Source organism: Amia ocellicauda, chromosome 7 (genome assembly GCF_036373705.1).
Source record: "Amia ocellicauda isolate fAmiCal2 chromosome 7, fAmiCal2.hap1, whole genome shotgun sequence".
In the NCBI taxonomy this organism is placed as follows: Eukaryota; Metazoa; Chordata; class Actinopteri; order Amiiformes; family Amiidae; genus Amia; species Amia ocellicauda.
Window position 1 is genome coordinate 16991267 of NC_089856.1, and position 16846 is coordinate 17008112.

The 16846-nt window shown below is 48.4% G+C and overlaps 1 protein-coding gene and 1 pseudogene across 1 annotated transcript; one reads left to right on the plus strand and one right to left on the minus strand.

The window, feature by feature from the left end:
* Positions 1-531: 531 nt before the first annotated feature.
* On the minus strand, positions 532-1819 carry LOC136753836 (putative nuclease HARBI1; annotated as a pseudogene).
* Positions 1820-3000: 1181 nt separating this feature from the next.
* Positions 3001-9626, plus strand: LOC136753837 (uncharacterized). Its single transcript, XM_066710223.1, has 6 exons — positions 3001-3217; positions 4012-4065; positions 4377-4717; positions 5102-5166; positions 5452-5609; positions 5686-9626. Exons 2-6 carry the CDS (start codon positions 4017-4019, stop codon positions 9624-9626), a joined length of 4554 nt encoding a protein of 1517 aa, XP_066566320.1. The 5' UTR covers positions 3001-3217; positions 4012-4016.
* Positions 9627-16846: the final 7220 nt, after the last annotated feature.

A 16846-nucleotide genomic window follows, 5' to 3' on the forward strand; every position in this document is an offset into this window, starting at 1 on the left:
GAGGCCTATTGAGGTTCACACCTTACAAATAACATCTAACAGTTGATGATAGTGTTGTACCATAATAAAACTTGCACCTTCTTTTTCTCTAACAGAGCAATGCTCGAAATTACAATGCGGAAGAGGGTCCATCCACCTCCACAGCACAACTAACCTCAGTAAGATGTTGTTCAGCATTGGCCCATGACTTACAATGAAACTAAGTAGACCTGGCACTGTGAAATTCAATGACATTTTTTTGTGTTCCATAGCTCCCTGTGAAACAAGGTGTACTTAGAGAAAGAAAATGAAAAATGTAATTTAGAAATGGACCACATAAGGCTGCAGAAGCATAAGACAAAAATAGAAATACAACTGCTGAAACATCAGTTAAAGGTAGGTGAGGTGCACACAGGTGGATGATTTTACTTGTTTGAAAAACATACAAAATATTAACTACTATTCTGTATTTCTACTTGCAGGAAATAAAGAAGACTTCATAAACAGAAAGGCATATTGTCTTTATTTGACACTGGGGAGGTGATGGGTCAATCAGAAATGATGGTAGCATATTGTGTCTCTGACTGCTCTTCCATCTCGTGCGTCAGCGGGGTGGTCAGGATCGTTATCAGGATCGTTCAGTGGTTGAGTAGGACATTGTTCTCCTCTAATTGTGGCAATGTTGTGGAGAATCACACATGCTGGGGTGACCCTGAGCCTACGAAGGCATTGGAACCGGGCCTTGAGCATCCCAATGGTCATCTCCACCCTGACTCGTGTCCTGCAGTGAGCCAAGTTATAATGTTGCTGCGGGTCAGGCTCAGCATCAGGGTAAGGGGCCAGCAAATAGGGCTGGCAGGGGTACCCTCTGTCACCAAGCTGGTAACCCTCGAACTCTCCTATGATAATATGAGGATACAGTTTAAATTTTCAGTTGCAATAGAGGGAATCAAACTATTAATTATAATAGGATATAGCTATGTATATATAAACTCACCATGGGCAAATCTAGCACTCAGTGTACACTCACGAAATATTTGCAAGTCATGCACAGACACAGGCCACTTTGCTTCCACGTTGCTGATGATGTGGGCTGCATCACATATGATCTTCAAAGTGGAGAACAGTAATTAGCTGCAGTAGCTGTATTGTGAAGTATCTTTCATCTGGAATGCTAAAGGCTACTATTAGGCTTACCTGCACATTAATGCTGTGGAAAGACTTCCTATTCACATAATCTCCTTCATTTACTGAAGGAGCTGTGATAGGAATATGAGTGCCATCTATGCAGCCAATCACACCTGGAAACATATATAACATTAACTGATTAGTGCTTCAAGTCTCAAAGCTTCATACTTAATAAATTAATTATTGCTTAGACTGATACCTGCAATTCTGTGGAATTCTTCTTTGATGAGTCTTGTGGGTCTGTGACTTGGGAACAAATGTGTACAGTAAACGTTTCAGTGCAACTGTCACATTTCTGACAGCCCGACAGACGGTGGCCATGGAGATATGCTCAGCGTCACCGATATTGTGTAGAAAACTCCCGTTGGCAAAAAAACAAAATGCAACACAAAGAATTTGTTCTGAACTGAGAGCATGTCCATGATGTGTCATATGAACGATATGAGGGCTGAGGATATCGTTCAGATAAATGATCAATTGTGCAGAAAAACGGTAACGCTCAAACAGATAATCATCAGGGAATGATAAAACATCCAGGCCGGGTCTGATCACCCTCTCCCGACGGAGATTTCTGTGGAGTATTTGTGCTTCAATATCAACTGGCTCTTCGAGAAAAGGACACGCCATGTCTGACCCCTCCTTCAGTCTGCAGGCTGCAGCTAGAGAGGAGGAGAAACTCCAGGTTAGTTGAAGAAAACCTGCCAGCAAGCAGGTTAGCTTCACGGAGTATGTTGCCATAGTAAGTGATTCAGAGTTGAGCTGAACTGGCTGTGAAACTGAAAAAACAGAATTTCCTTCAACTCTGAGTCAACTATGAGTTTTCACTAAACCCGCTTTCTGAAACAGGGCCTTAGGATTTAGTTAAATATTTAATCAAACGATAAATATTTATTTTTCAGAAATGGAGATTAAGCATTTATTTATTAAGCAAGTATTTATTTTAAAAAACGAAATCTTTATAAATGTGGAAAAAACAGCTTAAGTATTTACTAAATGTAGAAAAGTTAAATGTGTGAAAAAAGACACTTGAAAAAAACGTGTGCGCTGTTTTACATTTGGCGCCCCATAGACTGCTAATGCTGCAGTCACACTGCTGTTGTTGTTGTGTTTTGATTTTGTTATTTTGTGCTTGTTTTAGCCATCATGCCAGAGTGTATCATTATTATATTACATTACATGGGATACTTTGTGGACATATCTTGTCTGTCTGTCCTGTACTACACTCTGTCTGTCCCGTACCCCACTCTATCTGTCCGGTACCACTTTTATTATTATTATTATTATTATTATTATTATTATTATTATTATTATTATAACAAAAATACTTTCATATACTTATACTACCATAAACATGATGCCTGCTCTCATACAGCTACTAACCTGCTTACTGTTGCACACGATTCCACTCCTGACCTGACCTACACTAGTACTACTGCTGCGATTACCAACTGTCATTGATACTATAATCTGAATACAGACACAGATGCCCTACCCCTCTCTCTCTGATTAGCTCCCTCTCCCATGTCCTCAACCCCCTGAACTCCAGCCGCGCCAAAAAGTCATCCGAACCACCTCCTCCGCTTCTCCTTGTCCATTTGCCCTGTCAATCACTGCTTGCCTCCTTCCTATCGGCTGCCGGCAGCTGAGTGAGGCGGGTGGACGCCTGTCTCTCCATTGCATTGGCCGCTACGCTTCCCCGGACGCTCTCCATTGGGTACCGTGCGTGTCTCTCACCCCATGGAATTCCAATCGATATGTCCAATCGTCGGGCGGTCGGTGGGCGGTCGGTGGGAGGGGCCCCCGGGTATTCTAGTATCAGATTTAACCAATACGAATACTGCTACGGAGCCGCCGATATTAGTGCAGGACAGAGAAAGAAAAGGAGAGCGAGCGATAGTAAACTGAGAGAGAGGAGGGGGGAGGCTGTTGGAACCGATTGGACCGCACCTACAGGACACACACACCCGGTATCGACCTAGTATTGGTATCGTGTTCGGATCAGTTCTGCTATAATACAGACTACAGTGTTGGGGATCACAGGGTCTGCGAGGTATGCATAGACTGAACCAATCGTCTCTCTTTCTCTCCCTCTTTCCTTCACTCTGTTCTTCCATGTGTCTGTATGTATTTCTCTCACACACTTTCTCACGGTGTGTGCGACTGTGTGTGTGCATGCAATTCCTATCGTTTGTATAAAGGGGGAGGTATCGCAGTTGAATGTTAATTGAGTTTATTATTTTAAATGAAACAGAGAGGGAGGTGTAAGTATGGTCGCCATGTCTATTGCTTTCTCACCCCCCTTTCTTGCTCCCACCCTCACCCCCCCGTTTTTTCTCACTCGTCCTCTCCACCTCCATGACCCTCTCTCTTTATCTACAATTACTCATATTCTATCTCTCACCCATGTAGGTTTTGTCTAAATAACTCATCGGAATAATAATAATAATGATTATAATAATAACAACAACAACAATAATAATAATGCTGAACTGGGTGGTACAATTGGCGTTGGAGACCTACAGGCAGACTGAGACAGATGTAGATTGACACAATCAGTCTTGTGCAGAGTGGTGTAGTTTAGGGTTGTGTAGTGTAACACTGTTGTGTTGAGCAATGTGTAGTCTTGTATACTGTACTGTATTGTACATATGCAGTGTAACATGGTGCTGGACCACATCAAACCCTTGATGGGTTTGATGTAGTCCACCCCCTAGTGAGAACTGTGAAGTATAAAATTGTGCTGTAGAGCTATGCAGTGTACTGCAGTGTAGTGTTTTATTGTTTAGTGTTGTGTTGCAATGTGTTTTGTTACAGTGTGTTGTGTTGTGTTGTGTTGTGTTGCAGGGGGGATGCAGGCAGTGGGAGACCTGTGTCTGAAACAGGACAATGACCTGCTCTGTGAGTAACAACTGTACAACAACACTACACAACAACTACACAACAGTACACAATTCACAACAACTACACAGCTGTGCACACTACACAATGACAGAGCTGTACACACCATGGTTTCCGGCAGCCTGGCCAAACAAATACGTGACTGTGAAGCACTCTTACTCCTGCTCTGCCCTCCACTCTCGACACCTGCTGTCGATGAATCTGAAACGGACTCTTCACACCACACAATGACACAGCTGTGCACACTACACAACAAAACAAATACAGTATATCAGTCAACCTTCCTATATTAATCCCCTTCTCTCCCTCAGTCTGTGAGCAGTGTCAGCTCTACTTCCGTGATTCCTGCCCCCGGCATGGGCTCCCACACTTCATCCACGATTCCCCTGCTGAAGGAGAGAGGGAGCAGGGCAGGGGGCGGAGGAGAGAGAGAGCAGCAGTAATAGGAGTGGTAGGGGGAGGAGGAGGTGGAGTTAGTCGAGCTGTTCTGTCACTGCCAACAGGCCTGGGCCTCAGAGAGAGAGAAGGAGGAGCAGAGGGCAGTGTGGGGGTATTTTGTTGCCACCCCTCTCTGCCCCCAGGCGTAATTTTTGGACCTTACCAAGGAGAGATACTCTTACACAGGAAGGACTGCACAGTCTTCTCCTGGGCGGTGAGTGATCAATAGCAAATAATCCATAGTCAATAATCTGGTAATCTATTAACCTGTAATCAGTTATGTGGAATCAGTCAGTGTCCATTTACAGTAGTGCCCAGTCATTCAGTTAGTCAGTGTTACTGTAGTGTCCAGTCAGTTAGTGTTAATGTGCTGTAGTGTTTAGTCAGTCAGTGAGTATCCAAGTACTGTAGTGTCCAGTCAGTCATTGTCAATGTACTGTAATGCCCAGTCAGTCATTTAGTGTTAATGTACTGTAGTGTCCAGTCAGTCAAGTGTTACTGTACTGTAGTTATATTGCAGTGCTGTATCCCAGTGTAGGTTAGTATGTGTCTATTACAATACTATGTTGTGTTAATTGTGTTGTCTCACTGTATTAAGATTAAGGAGAATGGGACGTACTTCTATGTTGACGCCTCGGACGAGAACAGCTCTAACTGGATGAGGTAACGGGGAAGCAGGGGTGCATTACTGGGAACAGTGTGGAGGATCTGATGATCTAGTTATTCAGGACTTTGAACCTAACCAGAAGCATTTGCATTTTGAGAACTACAACAGATAATGTCAGACCTGTACGGCTCAATGGGGTATCCATCTTGTTTTGTAGTTTTTATTAATTTATGATTTTACATTTTAATATTAGAAAAACACATAACCTAAGACCCTCCCCTGTCTTTGACCTGTCCCTCTCTCTGACCTGTCTGTGTGCGTGTTTCTGTGTGTGTGTGCAGGTTTGTGGCTTGTGCCTCGACGGAGGAGGAGCACAACCTCACTGTGTTCCAGTATAGGGGGCGGATCTACTACCGCACCAACCGACCAATCACAGCTGGTCAGGAGCTGAGGGTGTGGCTAGGGGAGGAATACGCCCACACACTGGGGCTCAGACTGGGTAAGAGGGGGAGGGAGAGAAAGAGGAAAGGGGAGGTAGTATAGATGCTGACTGACACTCACTCTCTCTCTCTCAGGTGAACACTTCAAGTACGAGTTTGGTGAGAAGGAGCTCCTGATGCAGCTCTTCCAGGACCTGCAGGCTGGTCCCTCCCCCCACCCAATCACCAACAGCAAGTCAACTGTCGCAACCTCCATCGTCATCAGCAACATCTGTAGCCAGGGCTGCTGGGATGCTGCCCCTGGGGGCCAGAGGGTGGAGGGTGGCCAGCAAGAGGGAGAGAGAGAGGGAGCAGGAGAGAAGCAAAGAGACGCACAGAGGGACAGGGAGAGAGACTGGGAGGACAGAGACAGGAGAGAGAGGGATGGAGACAGGGATGGCAGGAGCAGACTCTCCCTCCCGTCTACCCCCACCACCACCACCAACACCATCCCCCTCCTCCCCCCGTCTGCCCTACCCGGTGGCCACAGGAAAAGCAGCTACGGTGGCCCAACACAGTGTCAAGCCTCCACCACCTTCAGCACCACTCAGAAAGCACCCTATATCACTCAGGAGCATGGAGGCGCGATAGGAGGGGGGTACAAGTTCGCAGAGGGCACCCAGAATCTGGTGAGCCTGGGCCGGGCTCAGAGTCGGTACTGGACCTTCTTTGGGTTCCAGGGTGACTCATTCGGACGCATCTTGGACAAGTCCAAGATCATCTGCAAGCTGTGCACCGTGCGTCTCTCCTACAGCGGCAACACCACCAACCTGCGCCAGCACCTCATCTACAAGCACCGTGCCGAGTACAACCGGCTGGTGGGGGCCGCCTCCTCACTGCCCCTGCCCCCCAAACTGGACTTCCTGATGGGGGCTCAGCCACAGGGTCAAGGTCAGGGTCAGGGATCAGTTGTCAGCGTGCCATCTCCTGTTGTGTGCGTGGCTGAGGATGCTCTCCCTGGGGCGCGGAGTGGGAGTGGGAGTAGGCACTCTCAGAATATTGGCTCAGAACGTGTGGGAGCTGCCACGCTCTCCTACCCCGTTCCCGTCCCAGTCCCTTCTCGGGTAGTCTTGCCCCCCGTCGCACACGGTCTGTCCTCAGCCCGGACTACCTGCGCCATCGCTAACTTCCTAGTCTGTGACCTTTTGCCCCCAGAGACGGTAGAAGGGGAGGGCTTCCTGTCTCTGCTGTCCACCTTACAGCCAGCCTACAGGGTCCCCCATGCCCACTTCCTGTCCCGGAGCATGCTGAGGCAGGCCTACAGGAAGGGGAGGGAACACTGGGCTGGGCTGCTGCATGAGGTGAAGACAAGGGGTATGCTCACTGGTCCCCCATTCCGTCCTTCCCAGCTCCCTGACTGCACTAGCCTGAAGGGGAAGCAGCAACATCAGGCAAATCGGGATCCAACGGCTGACGCCAAAGTCAAACACTGCTATTCCTCCTCCGGGGCTTTGGCTGACATTCTCTCTCCTGCCCCAACTCCGTCTTCTTCCTCCTCCTCATCCCCCCCACCCCCCCAGATCCAGGTGGAGGAGCCTGTGGTGTCTGTGAGTGGGGAGGTGTGGAGGCACAGTGGACTAGGGGCCCCTCTCTATGTCACAGTCTCTGCCCATTTTGTGGATGAAAGCTTCACCTGCCAAAATGTCCTCCTGTCCACGCAGAGAGTGGAGAAAGAGGAGGAGGGGGGAGAGAGGGAGGAGAAGGAAGTGTGGAAAGGGAAAGGGAGAGGGGGAAGGGGAAGGGGAAGGGTGGAGGCTAGAGTGAGACAGATAGCCAGTGAGTGGGGGATAGAGGCACCAAGTTTTGTGGTGCTGGGAGGGGAGGAGGAGGAGGAGGAGGAGGAGGATTTGGAATGGGAGAGAGGGAGAGGGAGATATAAAGAGAGGGAGATGAAGAGAGCAAGAGGCTGCTGGGAGTTGGAGGAGGAGGAGGAGCAGGAGGAAAAGGTAGGGGAGGGAGAAGAGGGAGAGAGGAAGAGAAAGAGAGAGAGAGATGAGGAGGTGGTGGGAGTCCGAGAGAGAGCGACAGAGAGAGAGGGAGAGAGTGAGCCCAATACTGATACTACTACTACTACACCTACCTCCAGTCCTCACCCTCCCCAGGAGACCCTCCGCCCACCAACCTTGCCCCTACAAATTGAGCCCCAGGTTCCTTGGGCCTACCCTCCCATACCCTGCCTTGCAGCCACCCTGAGACAGTGTGTGGGGTCACTGCTGCAGCGGCCAGAAGTCTCGTTGGCTCTCTGTAAGGCCCAGGCTCTGGCCCGGCTTCTGCTGGCCCGAGAGGAGGAGGAGGAGGAGGAGGAGGAGGAGGAGGAGGATGATGATGAGAGGAAGCTAGAGTTCCAACAATCGCAGGAGGCCACCAGCTCATCCCATGGCCGTCCCTGTCTCCAGCTTTCTGGGCTGGGCAGGGATCCCCAATTGAGACCCAGGCTTCAGTTGTTGGCCCAGGCCGGCCGCCCCTATCCTCCCTCTCTCAACTGGAATTGCCTGTACTCCCTCCTCCAGACACTGTCTGACAACCGTCTCTTTCTCTCCTCCCTTCTCCCATCTTCCCCAACCCTCTCCTCCTTTCCCTCTTCCTGCCCTGCTCCCACTTCTACTCCTCCTTCTTCCTCTCCTCCTCCTTCTGTCTCTCCTCCCCGAGCCTTGCTGCTGCCAAACCTGGACACTGAATCTGGAGTGACTCCAGATTCTGCAGCCAGTGTGAACGCTGCCTCCCGATCTGCAGTCAAACCAGATGCCGTGTTTGCAGCCCCCACCCCCTGTCCGGACAGTGCAGACTGGGCTGTACTGGGTGGTCTGGCGAGCCTGCTGAAGCCAGTGTCAGTGGCCTGCGAGACTCTCTCCCACCAGCGCTTCCCCACCCTCTCTCTCGTGCGGCCCATCGTTGCCTCCTTCCTCTCCCGCCACTACGCCCCTTCCCCCTCAGACACCCCCTTTCTGCGAGGGTCCAAGCGGCAGCTCCGGGACCTTCTGGTTCGGCGCTATGGAGACCGCCGCGTCGCCCGAGCACTCAACCTGGCCACGGCCCTGGACCCCCGCTTCCGAGGACTGGAATTCCTGGAGCCAAGGGAGCGAGTGGGGACATTGGCCCAGCTGAGGCGGGAGGCGGCAGCACTGGCCAGGCAGGTGATGCAGGTGGACGGGGAGGGGAAACAGGCAGGAGTGAGGAAACAAGAGGAGGGGAAAGATGAGGATGAGGGTGAGGAGCAGAAAAGAGGGAGGGAGTGGGAGGAAGGGAGAGTGAGTTTGATACGAGATAATAGGAATGATAGTACAACTACTACTACTACTACTGTTAATAATAATCATCACCATCTTAATAATAGTGTTAATAATGAGATAAGTGTTAGAAGTAAGGAGAAGAAAGGGGAACAAATGAGTCTGCGATCTGGAGCTAGAGGGAAAGAAAGAGAGGAGGAGGAGGAGGGGGAGGGGGGTCCCTGCACGAGGAAGAGACACAGGCAGGGGAGGGAACAAGGGAAAGGGAAAGAAGAAGAGGACACAGGAGAAGGAGGGGAGGACAGTGAACTGGAATACAAGGAAGTGAAGATCAAACAGGGAGAGGAGGAAGAGGAGGAGAGGAAAGGAGACTTGCAGACACTCGCACCAAACACACCCAAAACGCACCAAAAACACCTACCCTCCCACTCTCCCTTGGGCATCGAGTTCCTCCTGGGTGACCTGTGCGGCCCCCCTGTGCCACCCCCCTCCCCACCGTCGTTATCACAGCAGGCCGAGCGTGAGCTCACCAACTTCAGGGAGGGGCCTGGGGCTGCCCTGTCTGAGGACCCCGCGGGCTGGTGGCGTGTCCAAAAAGCAGGCTACCCCCTCCTCTCCCCCTTGGCACGCCGCCTCCTGGCCCCCCCCGCCACTGCTGGCCCTGCCCCCTGGCTGCTGACCCCAGCAGGGGCAGTGATGAGCCATCGTAGAGCCAACCTTCCGCCTGATGTGCTAGACCTGCTGCTGTTTCTGCATGGCAATAGGATCAGCCTCGAGGGGGAGGGGGAGGGGGAGGGGGAGGGGAAGTAAGGGAGATATGATGATTATAGTGGTGGATTCTGTAAAATTTGAATGCTGATTGGCTGACTGACTGAACACGACAGTATATTAACACTGACTGATTGGACACTACAGTACATTAACATTGACTGACTGGGTACTGTCCAGCTGCCCCTTTTCAGAAGCCTGTCCAGCATTGGTGTCACAGGCCAAACAGTTGAAGCACTAATGGACCCTTAGCGGACTGTTAACTGATGTGTACCTGTAATAAACTTCCCATGTAAACACGTTCATATCGGGACCTACTCTTTGTCTGTGTGGTTATTGAGTGACATGGGAATACAATGTTGAAATATGACAGACACTTACACACACTTGAACACCACACTGTACATCTGACAGTGTTTGGGTCTCCTCTTCTCAGAGGATGCCCCCCTCGGCTCAAGACACAAAACTTTCTTTACGTTTGGATGAGAGCGGAAGGTGATGCAGGAAGGATTCTGGAACACGGCTGTTCCCAGATGCAGCAATATCCCTCCTTCCCTAAAATGGCTGGGTCTGTTATTAACGTGTATTAGGAGGTTTGTTGTAAGTAGCATGGTCTGTATATGTAATTATATGAGTTTGTGTGTGTCTGTGTATTTTCCTGTTTGCTGGTGCTGCAAAGTGTCAGATTGTAAGGTTCACTTTATATAATGTGCAGCTGTCCCAACTCGTACTTTGTGCAGGAGTGTTTGATTGGAGTCAGCAATATATATACGTATACAGATAATAAATAATATTCGTTGCCTGTTCTCTGCCACGTGCCACGTGTCTTCTCAAATAAATGACCAGGGCTGTTTAATGTACTATGGTACAGTAAAATGTGTGCTGCACTGTGGTAAAAACAGTAAAATGCAAAGTTGTGTGCTGTGGTAAAAAAACAAGATACAGGATGTTGTGTTGTGTATTGTGCTGTGGTAGCTTATTAACGCAGTAACATGTTGTATGGTGTACTTCGACTTCTCTACGTCTGTTTAAGATTACACAGTAACCACAATCTCCAACCCCTCCCACTCTGCCAGATTTCTTCCTCTCCTCCACTCCTATAACTTCTCTCTCTCCACGTATCCCCAACCCTCACTGGGCAGACTGCAAATTAGACCTCATCTTCTCTAGAGGCTACTCCCCTTCGACACTCTCCATGAGAGGAGGCCGTTTGACCCATTGTGCTCGTTTGGTGTCTATTAATGACTGAGTGATCCAAGGATCCTCAAACTTTCAGCTTCTACCACATTGCTGGGGAGTTTGTTCCAGATTGTGACTACTCTCTGTGTGAAGAAGCGTCTCCTGTTTTCTGTTTTGAATGCCTTGAAGCCCAATTTCCATTTGTATCCCCGGGTGCATGTGTCCCTGCTGATCTGGAAAAGCTCCTCTGGTTTGATGTGGTCGATGCCCTTCATGATTTTGAAGGCTTGGATCAAGTCCCCACATAGTCTCCTCTGTTCCAGGGTGAAAATGTTCAGTTCCCTCAGTCTCTCCGAGTAGGACATTCCCTTTGCTCTCCTCTGAACTGCCTCTAGAGCAGCAATATTCCTCTTTAAGTGTTGTGCCCAGAACTGTACACAGTATTCCAGATGAGGTCTAACTAGTGCATTGTACAGTCTTAACATTACTTCTCTTGTTTTAAATTCCACACTTTTGACAATATACCCTAACATTCTGTTTGCCTTTTTTATTGCTTCCCCACATTGTCTGGCTGGAGAAAGTGAGGAGTCCACATAGACTCCTAGGTCTTTCTCATGCGTTACTTCATCTAGTTCTGTTCCTCCCATAGTGTAATTGTAGTGGACATTTTTGTTACCTGCATGTATTGCTTTGCACTTGTCCACATTGAATTTAATCTACCAGGTGTGTACCAGGTATAGATTAGAAAAAGCAAAGGCCCTAGTACTGATCCCTGTGGAACTCCACTAACAACCTCACTCCAGTTAGAAGCAACTCCTCTAATCGACACCCTCTGTTTCTGTTCATAATCCATCTACTTACATTACCCTGAATGCCTACAGCTTCCAATTTTAGGATCAGTCTTTGGTGTGGAACCTTATCAAAATCCTTTTGGAAGTATATCATATCGTATGCTTTCATGTGATCTACAGCTGCAGTTGCATGTTCAAAAAATTCGAATAAATTAGTAAGACATGATCTGCCTCGTCTAAACCCATGTTGACTATCTCCAAGAATATGGTTTTCATGCTCCTCTGTTTTCTGTCTGATAATTGTTTCCAACATTTTACAAGTGATGCAGGTGAGACTGATTGGTCTGTAATTTCCTGGCTCAGTTTTGTCCCCTTTCTTGTGGATTGGTATGACATTTGCTGTCTTCCAGTCAGTTGGCACATCCCCTGTTCTAAGTGTCATTTGGAATATTTGAGTTAGTGGCCTATAAATAATTTCCCTAATTTCTTTAAGTACTGTTGGAAATATACCATCTGGCCCTGGTGATGTGTTTGTTTTTAATTCTGCTAGTCCCTTTAGTACCTCCTCCTCATTTATCCTGATCTCTCTTAGAGTTTGACTGGACTGATTGTTAACCTGTAGCATGTTATCCGTTTTTTTTTTCTTTTTTTAAAAAACTGTGAAATGCTCATTTAGAACATTTGCTACATCTTGCTTGTTTTCCAAGATACTTCCATTTTTGCCCTTTATGTGTTTCACTTCCTCATTTATTGACCTCTTGCTGCTGTAGTATTGAAAAAAGCTCTTTGCCTTTTTGATTTCCTGATCTCTTTCTTAAGGTCTCTTTGCAGCTCAACAAATTCTATGTATTTTGTTTAATCTCCATCCCTTTTGTATCCGCTATACAACATTTTCTTTCTCTTGATATTTTTTTACATACTTCTATTAAACCATTTTGGCCAATGTTTGTTGGTCCTCAATTTGCTACGTTTTGGTACAAAGCCTCAAGTAGTAAATTCTTCAAATATAACCATCCATTTTCAACTGAATCTGTATCCTGTGTGCTCTAGTCTACCACCTCATACCTTCAAGGTTTGCTTTTCTAAAATTGTAGACCATTGTTTTAGACTTGGTCCTTGTTTTTTGAAAGAATGCCTCAAAGCGAACCATATTGTGATCACAGTTTGCCATTGGTTCTCTAAGTAGTGTCCCTCTGACTCTATTTTGGTAATTTGAAAAGATCAAGTCAATGCATGCACTCTCCCTGGTTCGTTCCCTGACTAATTGAGTTAGAAAGCAGTCATTTACCATCTCAACCATTTCTATTTCTGTAGTCCCTGGGCTTTCCAAGTCTATGCCACATCCTTGCTGCATGCAGTCCTGATTACATTGTACAATGCAACATCTTGCTGAATATCTGAGTTGGGTGGTCTGTAACACACTCCTACCACTAATCCTCTGGATCTTTTATGGAAAAGTTTGACCCACAAAGATTCTGTTCTGTTACTGGGATCTAATTTGAGTTTTTCTGCCTCAATGTAATAATGCTACCCCACCTCCTCTTCGCCTGTCTCTCCTAAACTGTGTGTATCCTTTCAACTTGTATTCATCCCCATCATTTTCTGAAAGCCATGTTTCCGTCACTCCTACAATATCATATTCACATGCCAGCACTGTGGCTTCTAGGTCTAACATCTTGTTCATATACTCCTGGCATTGAGGTACAAACATTTCAGGACTTTCCTACTAGCAGGTTCCCTTTGTTTTCTTTCCTTAGTGGAACATCTCCCATTGTCAGAACTCCCTGCCCCCCTGGTCCCTAGTTTAAATTATTCAAAATTTCTCTGTACATACGCTCTCCCAATGCATTAGCCCCCCTTCTGTTTAGATGTAGACCGTCCGGTTTGTACAGGTCCCATCTATCCCAGAAGAAAGACCAATGCTCCATAAACCTAAAACCCTCTTCCCTACACCAAGATTTCAACCACATGTTAAACTTTCTAATCTTAGCCTGTCTCCCTGCCTGGCACGTGGTACCAGAAGTATTTCAGAGAAAACTACCGTGGAGGTTCTGCTCTTTGGTTTTGTTCCTAACTCTTTAAATGTGTCTTGCAGAACCTCTGTCCTACCTTTTCCTATGTCATTGGTTCCAATGTGGACCATGACCAGTGGATTCCCCCTGGCTTTAGCCAGTAACCCGTCTACTAGTTTAGGGAGATCTGCAACCTGAGCACCAGACAGGCAAGATACCATGCGGGTCTCCTTATCACTAGAACATGCTGTGTGATCTATGCCTCTAAGAATTGAATCTCCTACTATAACGATCTCCCTGTTCTGGGGGGGAGTGGTCCCTGTTCTGGTGGGGAGTGGGACTTCCTTCTCCCTCTCTCTCCCCTCCCTCCCCACTCCACCCACTCCCTCTGTCATCATCCGCCGAAATCTCTGCTCCGTCTCCCCCTCCACTCTTGCTTCCACTGCCCTCACTCTCTTACCTTGCATTGACTATTCTTCCCTTCTATCTGTCAACTGTGCTACCTCCTCTTTGTTCTCCTCCCTCACCTCCTCCCTTGATTCTCTCTGTCCTCTCACGTCTCATCCTGTCTGTCTCTCCCCTGCTCAGCCTTGGATATCTTCCGTTCTCCGCTCAACCCGAACTAGTCTGCGTGCCCCCCCTCCCCCTCCTCCTCCATCATCTCTCACTGCAGATGATTTTACCTCCTTCTCCTCCAAGATCGCAGACATCCGCAAGCTCTTCAACAGTCCCCCCTCCTCTCCCATCACACCCAAACCTCCCACCGACCAAGCTTCCTTTTCTTGATTCTCATCTCTAATGGACACTGAACTTTCCTCTCTCCTCCTATGTCACAAACCTACAACATGCGCCCTGGACCCTCTCCCTTCTCGCCTCCTCCAAGCGACCGCTCCTGATCTATTCCCCTCCATCTCCTCCCTCCTCACCTCCTCACTCCTCTCTGGCTGTTTCCCCTCTGCATTTAACCAAGCTGTTGTCATCCTACTCCTCAATAAAACAACCCTTGACACCACCTCTCCTTACTCCCCTTCCTCTCAAAGACTCTTGAGCGGGTGGTCCACCATCAGCTCTCTGCCTTTCTGTCCCAACACTCACTCCTTGATCCTCTGCAATCCAGGTTCCGCACAGCTCACTCCACTGAGACTGCTCTCCTGGCAGTCACTGACTCCCTCAGCTGTGCTCGAGCGGCCTCCCTCTTCTCAGTCCTCATTCTCCTGGATCTCTCTGCAGCATTTGCCACTGTCAATCACTCCATCCTCCTCTCATGCCTCGCTGACCTTGGAATCTCTGGGGCTGCTCTCACCTGGTTCTCCTCCTACCTCAACGATCGGACCTACCAAGTGACATGGTGAGGTTCCTCATCCACCCCCCAATCTATCCTCACAGGTGTACCCCAAGGCTCCATTCCTGGGCCCCCTCCTGTTCTCTCTCTACACTCGCTCCCTGGGCCCTTTCATCACATCCCATGGTTTCTCCTACCACTTCTACGGAGATGATGCCCAGATCTTCCTGTCTTTTCCCTCTTCTGACCCTCTCATCCCCTCTCGCATCTCTTCCTGTTTGTCTGCTATCTCTGCCTGGATGCAATCGCACCACCTCAAGCTAATCCTCTCCATTGGATCTCCTCTTTTTTCCCCACTCTTCCTCACCTTCTGCTAAATCTCAATCCCCTTGGAATCCACCACACTCTCTCCTTCTTCTTCTGCTAAAATCTAGGAGTCACCCTTGATCCTGCGCTGTCCTATACCCAGCACATCACCACGCTGACACACACCTGTAGATTCTTCCTGAGCAGTGTACACCGAATCCGTCCCTTCCTCACCAACTACTCGTCCAGTCACTGGTCCTCTCCTGCAACTCCCTCCTGGCCAGCCTGCCTGCAACTACTACCCGCCCACTCTAGCTCATCCAGAACTCTGCGGCTTGTCTGGTATTCTCTCTGCTCCGATTCGCACACAATACTCCAATGCTCTGCTCCCTCCACTGGCTCCCAATACCAGCACACATTCAGTTCAAGACATTGACCCTCACCTACTGCTGTCTTGACCACACTGCACAAAGCTACCTTCAGTCCCTCGTCTCCCCATACATCCCCTCCAGACCACTGCAGTCTTCCAGTGCCAGATAACTCTGCCTCCTCTCCACGCCCCTTCCTCCATAACCCGCTCCTTCTCATCCCTGGCCCTTAAATGGTGGAACGATCCCACTGTCAAAACAGCAGAGTCCTTGACCTCCTTCCGACGCTTACTCAAGACGCATCTTTTCAGACAGTACTTGTAATATTAGTCCTTTTACTCTCCTATAGATAGCACTTCACAACATTTGACCATGCTTCTTGCATTACTAATACTTGTATTGTTGATTTCCTCTTTGCTCCCTTTCCTGTAGCCCTTGACTGTGACCTACAGTGCATCCACAAAGTATTCACAGTGCTTCACTTTTTCCACATTTCCACGTTTCCACTGATCATCCTTGAGATGTTTCTACAACTTGATTGGAGTCCACCTGTGGTAAATTCAGTTGATTGGACATGATTTGGAAAGGCACACACCTGTCTATATAAGGTCCCACAGTTAACAGTGCATGTCAGAGCACAAACCAAGCCATGAAGTCCAAAGAATTGTCTGTAGACCACTGAGACAGGATTGTATCGAGGCACAGATCTGGGGAAGGGTACAGAAAAATATCTGCAGCATTGAAGGTCCCAATGAGCACAGTGGCCTCCATCATCCGTAAATGGAAGAAGTTTGGAACCACCAGGATTCTTCCTAGAGCTGGCCGCCCAGCCAAACTGACCGATCAGGGGAGAAGGGCCTTAGTCAAAGAGGTGACCAAGAACCCGATGGAGCTGACAGAGCTCCACCGTGTCTCTGTGGAGAGAGGAGAACCTTCCAGAAGAACAACCATGTCTGCAGCACTCCACCAATCAGGCCTGTATGGTATAGTGGCCAGACAGAAGCCATTCCTCAGTAAAAGGCACATGACAGTCCGCCTAGAGTTTGCCAAAAGGCACTTGAAGGACTCTCAGACCTTGAGAAACAAAATTCTCTGGTCTGATGAAAGAAAGATTGAACTCGCCAATAACATCCCTACAGTGAAGCATGGTGGTGGTAGCATCATGCTGTGGGGATGTTTTTCAGCGGCAGGAACTGGGAGAGTAGTCAGGATCGAGGGAAAGATGAATGCAGCAATGTACAGAAACATCCTTGATGAAAACCTGCTCCAGAGCGCTCTGGACCTCAGACTGGGGCGAAGGTTCATCTTCCAACAGGACAATGAC

What these genes read in the sequence shown, in the direction of transcription:
- LOC136753837 (XM_066710223.1), top strand. Translation starts at nt 4,017, where the DNA reads ATGCAGGCAGTGGGAGACCTGTGTCTGAAACAGGACAATGACCTGCTC. An exon ending in ACAGGACAATGACCTGCTCT is followed by an intron (nt 4,066 to 4,376) that starts GTGAGTAACAAC and finishes TCTCTCCCTCAG; the next exon opens with TCTGTGAGCAGTGTCAGCTC. An exon ending in GCACAGTCTTCTCCTGGGCG is followed by an intron (nt 4,718 to 5,101) that starts GTGAGTGATCAA and finishes CACTGTATTAAG; the next exon opens with ATTAAGGAGAATGGGACGTA.